General features: G+C 34.4%; 1 protein-coding gene across 2 annotated transcripts in view; it reads left to right on the top strand.

The window, feature by feature from the left end:
• LOC116096530 (probable ubiquitin carboxyl-terminal hydrolase FAF-X) overlaps window positions 1–10,977 on the top strand; it is a 144,156-nt gene that overhangs the window by 79,814 nt on the left and 53,365 nt on the right. For both annotated transcript variants that reach the window (XM_031378461.1, XM_031378452.1), the window contains exons 22-25: window positions 6,177–6,307; window positions 6,517–6,795; window positions 10,361–10,486; window positions 10,644–10,769. In XM_031378461.1, coding sequence (XP_031234321.1) covers window positions 6,177–6,307; window positions 6,517–6,795; window positions 10,361–10,486; window positions 10,644–10,769 — 662 coding nt within the window. The remainder of the gene's footprint in view (window positions 1–6,176; window positions 6,308–6,516; window positions 6,796–10,360; window positions 10,487–10,643; window positions 10,770–10,977) is intronic.

Genomic DNA, 10,977 nt, shown 5'->3' with positions numbered 1-10,977 from the left:
TTGTAGGGCTGGATTTGTGGAAAGGTATTATGTAAATTCTGTTTTGTCATGGAATATCTTGTTTTCTCTGTCTATGGTAATTGAGAGTTTTGCTGGGTATGGTAGCCTGCGCTGGCACTTGTGTTCTCTTAGGGTCTGTATGACATATGCCCTTCTTCTAGCTTTCATAGTCTCTGGTGAGAAGTCTGTCGTAATTCTGATAGGCCTGCCTTTATATGTTACTTGACCTTTTTCCCTTACTGCTTTTAAAATTCTTTCCTTGTTTAGTGCACTTGTTGTTTTATTATGTGTCAGGAGGAATTTCTTTTCTGGTCCAGTCTATTTGGAGTTCTGTAGGCTTCTTGTATGTTCATGGGCATCTCTTTCTTTAGGTTAGGGAAGTTTTCTTCTATAATTTTGTTGAAGATATTTGCTGGCCCACTACACTGAGAGTCTTCACTCTCTTCTATACCTATTATTCTTAGATTTGGTCTTCTTATTGCATCCTGGATTTCCTGGATGTTCTAGATTAGGAGCTTTTTGGTTTTTGCATTTTCTTTGACTGTTGTGTCAATGTTTTCTATGGTATCTTCTGACTCTGAGATTCTCTCTTCTATCTCTTGTATTCTGTTGGTGATGCTTGCATCTATGACTCCTGATTTCATTCCTAGGTTTTGTTATCTCCAGGGTTGTCTCTCTTTCTGATTTCTTTAATGTTTCTGTTTCAATTTTTAGATTCTGGATGGTTTTGCTCATTTCCTTCACCTGTTTGATTTGTTTTCCTGTAGCTCTTTAAGGGATTTTTGTGTTTCTTCTTGAAGGGCTTTCTAGCTGTTTACCTGTGTTCTCCTGATCATGTTTTATTTACTTATTTATTTATTTATTTATTTATTTAATCTCAGTAGGGTGGTACCAGCTGGCCCACAACTCACTATATAGATCAAGCTGCTGTTGAACCTCCCCTTTAAGAAGGAACGAAGTATCCACACTTCGGTCTTCCTTCTTGCGTTTCTTGTGGCTTGTTCTTCCTGTATTCCGATCTTCTGGGCTAATAACCACTTATCAGAGAATGAATTCCATGTGTGTTCTTTTGTTATTGGGTTACCTCACTCAGGATGATATTCTCCAGATCCATCCGTTTTCCTAAGAATTTCATAATTTCATTGTTTTTAATAGCTGAATGGTACTCCATCCATTGTATAGATGTACCACATTTTCTGTATCCCTTCCTCTGTTGAGGGACATCTGGGTTGTTTCCAGTTTCTGGCTATTATAAATAAGGCTGCTATGAACATGGTGGAGCATGTGTCCTTATTACATGTTGGAACATCTTCTGGGTATATGCTCAGGAGAAATATAGCTGGGCAGATGTCATACAGACCCTAAGAGAACACAAATGCCAGCCCAGGCTACCATACCCAGCAAAACTCTCAATTACCATAGACGGAGAAAACAAGATATTCCATGACAAATATAAGAAATATATCCTCTATGTACAATTTCAGAAGAAATTTCCAAATTGATTTCGAGACTGGTTGTACCAGCTTGCAATCCCACCAGCAATGAAGGAATGTTCCTCTTTCTCCACAACCTCACCAGCATCTACTGTTTTTTCTCCTAGCCATTCTGACTGGTGTGAGGTGGAATCTCAGGGTTGTTTTGATTTGCTTTTCCCTGATAACTAAGGAAGTTGAGCATTTCTTTAGGTGCTTCTCAGACATTAGGTATTCGTCAGTTGAGAATTCTTTGTTTAGCTCTGTACCCCATTTTTAATAGGGTTATTTGGTTCTCTGGAGTCTAACTTCTTGAGTTCTTTGTATACCTTGGATATTAGCCCTCTATCAGATATAGGATTGGTAAAGATCTTTTCCCAATTTGTTGGTTGCAGTTTTGTCCTATTGACAGTGTCTTTCGCCTTACAGAAGCTTTGCAACTATGAGGTCCCATTTGTCAATTCTTGATCTTAGAGCAGAAGCTATTGGCGTTCTCTTCAGGAAAATTTCCCCTGTGCCTATGTGCCTAAGTGCCAGGCAGGCTCTCTGCCAACAGAACTAGGCGAGAGGGAGAGAATTGGTCTAGCCTCTCTCTTGGGGCTGAGTGGGATGGTGAGTGTCGCAGCTCCTCCTGCCTCTGGGAAGCCAAGCCGGGAGTCTGTCCAAACAGGAACTCGTTTTTATGTATCAATCCTTTCTTTTATAAAGGGCTGAGAGAGGAGGTGGAGTTTTTGGCTGGGGTGAGATGATGTAGGGGGAGGGGAAAGTTGATGAGGAGTATGGGGTGACTGACAGAGCCAACAAAGTTGGCTCTATGTCCGCAGGATCTAGGCAAAGGCAGGCTTAAGCAGGTTGTGTTGAGTCACTCCAGTACGGAAATGAGTGAGACAATTTACAAAACTTGAGCCAGGCTCAGGTTTGTCCTCAAGGCCCAAACCAGGGCCAAATAGAGCCCAACACTCAAGGCTCACTCTTACTCACTTTCTTCTCTTTTAGTTTTAGTGTATCTGGTTTTATATGGCGGTCCCTGATCCACTTGGACTTGAGCTTTGTACAAGGAGAAAGGAATAGATCGATTTGCATTCTTCTACATGCTAACCGCCAGTTGAATCAGCACCATTTGTTGAAAATGCTGTCGTTTTTCCACTGGGTGGTTTTAGCTCCTTTATCAAAGATCAAGTGGCCATAGGTTTGTGGGTTCATTTCTGGGTCTTCAATTCTGTTCCATTGATCTACCTGCCTGTCACTGTACCAATTCCATGCAGTTTTTATCACAATTGCTCTGTAGTACAACTTAAGGTCTGGGATTGTGATCCCACCAGAGGTTCCTTTATTATTGAGAATACTTTTGGATATCCTGGGTTTTTTGTTATTCGAGATGAATTTGCAAATTGCTTTCTAAGTCTGTGAAGAATTGAGTTGGAATTTTGATGGGGATTGCATTGAATCTATAGATTGCTTTTGGCAAAATGGCAATTTTTATTATAATAATTCTGCCACTCCACAAGCATGGGAGATATTTCCATCTTCTAAGATCTTCTTTAATTTCAGAGACTTGAAGTTTTTGTCAAACAGATCTTTTACTTTCTTAGTTAGAGTTACACCAAATTATTTTATATTGTTTGTGACTATTGTGAAGGGTGTTGTTTCCCTAATTTCTTCCTCAGCCTGTTTATCCTTTGTGTATAGGAAGGCCACTGATTTGCTTGAGTTAATTTTATATCCAGCTATTTTGCTGAAGTTGTTTATCAGGTTTAGGGACTCTCTCGTGGAATTTTTGGGGTCACTTAAGTATACTATCATATCATCAGCAAATAGTGATAATTTGACCTCTCCCTTCCCAATTCATAACCCTTTGATCTCCTTTTGTTGCCTAATTGCTCTGGCTAGAACTTCAAGTACAATATTGAATAGGTAGGGAGAGAGTGGGCAGCCTTGTCTAGTCCCTGGTTTTAGTAGGATTGCTTTAGGTTTCTCTTCATTTAGTTTGCTGTTAGCTACTGGTTTGCTGTATATTGTTTAAATATGGGCCTTGAATTCCTGATCTTTCCAAGACTTTTATCATGAAGGGATGTTGGATTTTGTCAAATGCTTTCTCAGCATCTAGTGAGATAATCATGTGATTTTTTTTTCTTTTGAGTTTGTTTATATAGTGAATTAGTTGATACATTTCCAAATATTGAAATATCTCTGCATCCCTGGGATGATCATGGCCTACTTGATCATGATAGATGATCGTTTTGATGTGTTCTTTGATTCGGTTTGCAAGAATTTTATTGAGTATTTTTGCATCGATATTCATAAGGGAAATTGGTCTGAAGTTTTCTTTCTTTGTTAGGTCATTGTGTTGTTTAAGTATAAGAGTAATTGTGGCTTCATAGAATTAATTGGGTAGAGTACCTTCTGTTTCTATTTTGTGGAATAGTTTGAGGAGTATTGATGTTAGGTCTTCTTTGAAGGTCTGATAAAACTCAGCATTAAACCCATCTGGTCCTGGGCTTTCTTTTGGTTGGGACTGTTTCTGTTTCTTTAGCATATAGTTAGTCAGGCTAAGGGTTTATCTATTTTGCTGATTTTCTCAAAGAACCAGCTCCTGGTTTGGTTGATTCTTTGTTTAGTTCTTTTTGTTTCTACTTGGTTGATTTCAGCCCTGAGTTTGATTATTTCCTGCCTTCGACTCCTCTTGTGTGAATTTGATTTTTTTTGTTCCAGAGCTTTCAGATGTGCTGTCAAGTTGCTGGTGTATGCTCTCTCCAGTTTCTTTTTGGAGGCACTTAAAGCTATGAGTTTTCCTCTTAGGACTGCTTTCATTGTGTCCCATAAGTTAGAGTATGTTGTGGCTTTATTTTCATTAAACTCTAGAAAGTCTTTAATTTCTTCCTTTATATCTTCCTTGACTAAGTTATCATTAAGTAGAGTGTTGTTAAGGTTCCACGTGTATGTGGGCATTCTATTGTTTATGTTGTTATTGAGGAGCAGCCTTAGTCCATGGTGATCTGATAGGATACAAGGAATTTTTTCAATCTTCTTGTATCTGTTGGGGCCTGATTTGTGACCAGTTATATGGTTAATTTTGGAGAAGGTACCGTGAGGTGCTAAGAAGAAGTTATATCCTTTTGTTTTAAGATAAATAGTTCTATAGATATCTGTTAAATCCATCTGTTTCATAACTTCTGTTAGTCTCACTGTGTCCTTGTTTAGTTTCTGTTTCCATGATCTGTTCATTGCAGAGAGTCGGGTATTGAAATCTACCACTACTATTGTGTACTGTGTAATGTGTGCTTTGAGCTTTAGTAAAGTTTCTTTTATGAATATAGATGCCTTGCATTTGGAGCATAGAGGTTCAGAATTGAGAGTTCATCTTGATAGATCATACCTTTGATGAATATGAAGTGTCCCTCCTTATCTTTTTTGATTACTTTATGGTGAAAGTCGATTTTATTCGATATTAGAATGGCTACTCCAGCTTTTTTCTTGGGACCATTGGCTTGGAAAATTGTTTTCCAGCCTTTTATTCTGAATTAGTGCCTGTCTTTGTCACTGAATTGGGTTTCCTGTATGCAACAAAATGCTGGGTTCTGTTCACGTACCCAGTTTGATAGTCTATGTCTTTTTATTGGGGAATTGAGTCCATTGATATTAGTAGATATTAAGGAAAGGTAGTTGTTGGTTCCTGTTATTTTTGTTGTTAGAGTTGGAATTCTGTTCATGTGGCTATCTTCTTTTAATTTTGTTGGAAGATTACTTTATTGCTTTTTCTAGGATATAGTTTCCCTCCTGTGTTGAACTTTTCCATATATTACCCTTTGAAGGTCTGGATTTGTGGAAATATAACTATTTGTTTATAATTCAGTGTACACTCTAGTTAAGAATTTGGTGGAATATACAATAACTTGGTATTTAACTCCTTGAAGAAAGTACTTGGAGAAATGTTTCCAAACTTATTGCTATCATTTTAGATTCCCAATATTAAAGAACAAAGGTTCTCCTCTCTTTACATCTTCACCAATATTCTTTAAATCTTTCTGGATTTTTTTTTCAATTTTGGTTATCCTTATGATGTAGGTAGTTTCCTTTGTATTTGTTGATAGCTAATGATGTTTACTTGTTTTAGTTCTAGTAATTTGTGTCTTATCTTTGTAGAAAGGCTTATTTGATGATTGTAATTGAATTAATTTTCTTGTAATTATTGAATTTTAAGAAAGTGAAGTTGCTGTTTATGTTTTAAAAAGAGCACATTTCTTTAATATTGGTTTGTTTCAATAGTGGATAAAAAAATAGATTGTAATTTTATGGATAAAAACTATTTCCATCCTAATTTTTTGATATGACATTTGATTTTATAGCTCATCTTAGTAATCATTACTCATAACTAAAGACCATACTAATAGATATTTGATATTGAATATCAAATATACTAGGACTGGAAAGATGAATCAGCAGTTAAGAGTGCTTGTTGCTCTTACAGAGGGCCTAGGAGAGCACCTACATGGTGGCTCATGGTATCTGTAACTAGTTTCAAAGCAAATGATAAGTGATATCCTCATCCAGACTCCCAGAACACCAAGCAAAATGTAGTGCATATAAATTCTTGCAAACAAACATATGCATAATATAAAATCTAAAAACAATTTTGTATTACTGCCCAACATAAGTATCAAGAATATATGAATTACATTTTTTGGCTTTCTTTTTTTTTTACAGATAGCACAACTATAGAAAAATTAAGAGCTGTATGTTCAGACCATTTAAATCTTGGAGAAAGACGACTTGGTCAGTCCCTTCACTCACTATTCTTTGGTTCTTCTGCCTCGCAAGTACTATATTTAACAGAGGTTTGTTTTTCTTTGCAAAAAAAATATATATTTTATAAAATATTGTAAAACTAAGATGTCTAAAATTAGGAAGCAGAAATTTTAATCAAGAACAATGAGAAAAGAATAAGTTTCTAAATTTATGTGTGTGTGTGTATGTGTGTGTATGTATGTGCGTGTATAACTTTTAATGCTCTTTTTTCTCCCTTCCCATCTCTCCTCACCTGTAGGTAGTTTACACCTTGTTAATGCCTGCTGGTGCACCTCTGGCTGATATTTCCTCTGACTTTCAGTATCACTTCTTGAAAAGTGGTGGCTTACCTCTTGTACTAAGTATGCTGATACAAAATAACTTCTTGCCAAATACAGATGTTGAAACTCTTAGAGATGCTTACTTCAGTACCCTTAAAATAGCCAAACTGTTGTTAACTACCATTGGCTATGGCTATGTCCAGGCCATAGCAGAAGCTTGTCAACCTGTTGCAGATGGTACAGATCCTAAAACACCGGTAATAAATTTTTAGAAATATTTTGTAACTTACCTTTCATCCATAATTTTTAGAGATAAATTCAGTGACTATGTATAATAAAGATTTATATCTTTTTAGTTCTTTATACTAAATGTTCATATTTGACTATACTAAAATAACATGTTATTTTTCTTATATCTGTGCTTTTCAATTTTTAATTAATTGGAGTTTCATATAATCCTAAAACTTAGTCTTTTACTAAATTATACCTAAAATATATATCAAAATAAATATTGTAAAATACTTTCAGTTAAACATCATATATGATTTTCTTATCAATAGTTCTTTTTTATGATTTATTTTATTTATTTTATGTGTTTGGGTACACTTTAGCTGTACAGATGGCCGTGAGCCATCATGTGTGTGGCTGTTGGGAATTGAACTCAGGACCTCTGCTGGACCTGCTGGCTCTCTCTCTCTGGTGTAATTCACTATAGCTGTCTTCAGACACACCAGAAGAGGGTGTCAGTTCTCATTACAGGTGGTTGTGAGCCACCATGTGGTTGCTGGGATCCAAACTCAGGACCTTCAGAAGAGCAGTCAGTGCTCCTACCCCCTGAGCCATCTCGCCAGCCCTTATCAAGAGTTCTTTACTTCCCTATGACCGTTAATATTTCCCACCAACAGTTTCTAAAGTATTTTAATCTGCTGTAAAAGTTGAATTCAATTGTAACTAAATTAGTTAATTTATTCACATTGAAAATTACTAATGTATAAATTGTTTGGAAATAATGTGGACTACCCTTTAAATCATGCTTTAAAATATCCCTAGATGTGTAAAATGTTCATCAGAAGCTTGAATAGTAACTATGTATTTACCATTTTAAATTTTAAAATTTACTCTAAAAATTTATTTGAATATTATAGTGTGCCATTTTGTTTTAAAATAAGACCAAATGTAATTGCTGTGGTATACTTCAGAATAATAATTCTAGGACCATACCAACAAAATTAATGGATAATTCAGTGAAACAAGTTTATCTTACTAATAACCATTGAACCTAAGGTAATACTAACATGTTTATTTTATTCTTTCATGTGATTTTAAATATGAAAGTGACTATAATAATTAATTTAATATTTAATTAAATATTAAATATTTAATATTTTGCAACATTTTTTCTTTTAAAAGTAAAAACGATGTGACTTACACACAAATATAAAATAAACATTTGTAATGGTTTTCCCCATTTTAAGTGTGAATTTTTTATATTGTAAATTCCATGTATATTTTTATGAAAAAAAAGTTGTTTTTTTAAAATCAGAATTTTACCTATGGGATCTTACATACATCTTATATGTTTAGGATATAATTATGCTGAGCATAGCTTTTTCTCATTGAACATTAAAAATTGTGCCATGGACTAGTCCAGTAGGTTCAGATTTACTGCTGAGGCTAATAACCTGAGTTCACTGTCCACTTAGTAGAAGAAAAGAATTAACTCATAGTTATTCTTTGGCCTCCCTTGTATGCTCCGTACCCCCTGCATGCATGCATGTGTGTGTACAAACATTCATGTGTACATATGTACGTACATACAAGTAATTTAAAAATAATTATGCACCTGAAATATTGTAAAGTAACCAGCCTGCACTCACACCTGTTTATATTCTATTAGAGAGATAAATGCAGTGTATCACCAATTCACCTACAGTATTTATAGAGAATTCATAATTTGAGAGAATACTAACAGTCTGTAGAATTTTAGCAAACTATCACTGAGGCTCAAGCAGGAAAAATTCAAGTACAAGTTCATTCTAGATGATTTTGTACAACTCTGTCACAAATGTAAAGCAAAACTGGCCTGTGGATGGAGCTTAGTTACAAAGTGCTTGGTTATTGATGGATGAATGCATTCATGGTTACATAAAAATATTTTTCTTTCTGAATTTCAGAGACATACATGTGTATAGAGAAATACATGTGTATAATCCTTTGCACATTTACTTATTAATTTCTTTGGGTGTTTTGAATAATATGGTTGTTTTTGGCTGATTGGTAAGTTTTTTGTACATCAGTCAACATGCTTATATTAGACATTCAGGCAGCCACATTAATTAGAAGTTTCTATTTTCTGATGTAGTAGAAATGAGCTAAGATTTTTCATGGAGGTTTAGTAACTCTCAAATACACTTTGAAATCTGTGGCAACATGAATTTTATATGCAACAGATCCTCACAAGCTGCAGGACCAAAACTGTTACAGTATATGTAATATTTTAAGTATTACAGTATTTAAGTAATATTACATATTTTAAAATATGTAATATTTTAAGTTCTCGTTAGAAAAACTGGGAGTATTAGACTTGTGTCATTGTTTTGCCTACTTTATAATTTACTTGTGTACACACTCTAAATTTCTTTAAGACAGCTATCTTAAAAATTCTTAATAAGTGTGATAATATATTCCTACAGTGACAGCATTTGTGAAGTCCAGAAAGGACAATTACAGTTATATCTCCTGCTATAACATGAATTGAAAAGCCAGCCTGATACGGAGAGTAAGAGCCTCTCTGGGGAAAAAAAAGACAAACAAAAATAGCAGTATGACATTTTAAGAATTTTACAATGAAACTAATACATAGAAAGAAAATGAATACATTAACTATAAGAAACTTTGCATCTTTGTGGTTACAAGTACACAAGTACACATAATAGAAGTAGTCTGAGTACAAGAAACATTTTAAAGATAAAATCAAGAGGTATAAAGTATACCTCTTTCAAAAAATTTCAAAAAGCAAAATATTTTTGAGTGTGTATATGTAAAAGCACACATGTATGGTCATGCTCACATGTGTATAATGTAATATATACATAATATTGAGTGTGTGTATGCCCATGTACACAATTATATATGTGTCTGTATATTTTTGTACAGATATACATGTATGTATATCTACCAGTCATTGACATTGGTTGTACAATGGTACAGTGACAATGGTTGTACAATGACATTGGTTCCTCCAGTACTTAAATACTGAGATGTATCATTTGAACCCAGTGTGTGTCAATTTAGCTAGTCTACCTGGATAGCTTTCTGGGGGTTCTCTCTTGTTTTCTGTGCACTGTAATTATGTGTAGACTACTATATCAACCACCATTTTTAAATAAATCCTAGACACCTAAACTAAAAACCTCATGATTTTCTAGCAAGCAAGGACTGAACGATGTCCTTGGCCTTGGAGGTCTTTATCTGTTACTTCCAGCCTTCTCAGAATAGACATAATCATTTGTTGAAAGCTTAGGCATTGCATAGTAATCACCCAGAGATACGTAAAAGTGTTAGTTCAGAGTTTATTTTCTAAACCCTGCCACAGAAAGTGAACTGAAATGTAGAAATGATATATTAATTTCATATAAATTTGAAATCTGTTGATGTTATTATTAAAATGACAGGCAAATAAGAAAGGAAATGTAAAATATTAACAGATTTAAATGCTTCTATTTAACTCACCATAAATTTTAGAGAAAGTAGAAGTCTTGAGGAGTAGTTGATTCTGGAATTTTATGTACAGGTTTTTAAATCTTTTTTTTTAACCTTCAGATTAACCAACTTACTCATGATCAAGCTGTGGTGCTACAAAATGCCCTTCAGAGCATTCCTAATCCTTCTTCTGAGTGCATGCTTAGAAATGTATCAATTCGTCTTGCTCAACAAATATCAGGGTTGGTTAGTATCAAACTTTGAAATTGCTGGGATTCTGGAGGGTTTATTCATAAAGGCTGCTTATTCATAAAGCATAACAACTTAAGAAAAAGGAAATATTTTTCTTCTGATTATTTATTTTATGGTTATGGTCAACATTGAGTTTCCCATTTTGTTGCAGGCCTCAAGATACATACCTGATATTTGTGTTATTAGAGCTATACAAAAAATTATCTGGGCATCAGGATGTGGTTCATTAGAGCTAGTATTTAGACCAAATGAAGACATCACAGAAACTTACAAGATGGTAAGGATAACAAATACTTTTTTAAGAAATGTTTCATAAAATTACTTCAAGTTGAATCTCTGTATACTATATTTGAAGACCAAGTCACTTGTCTTTTTTAAAGTAACTCCTATGTTAAGAAATGAAAATAATTTCATATTGAAAGTGAAGATAAAAAAGAAAAGAAAAAATGAAGTAAATTCTAGAGGCATTTATGGTTTTTTTTTTT

This window comes from Mastomys coucha, chromosome Y (genome assembly GCF_008632895.1).
Source record: "Mastomys coucha isolate ucsf_1 chromosome Y, UCSF_Mcou_1, whole genome shotgun sequence".
Taxonomy (NCBI): Eukaryota; Metazoa; Chordata; class Mammalia; order Rodentia; family Muridae; genus Mastomys; species Mastomys coucha.
This window is presented reverse-complemented; position numbering and strand designations above follow the sequence as displayed.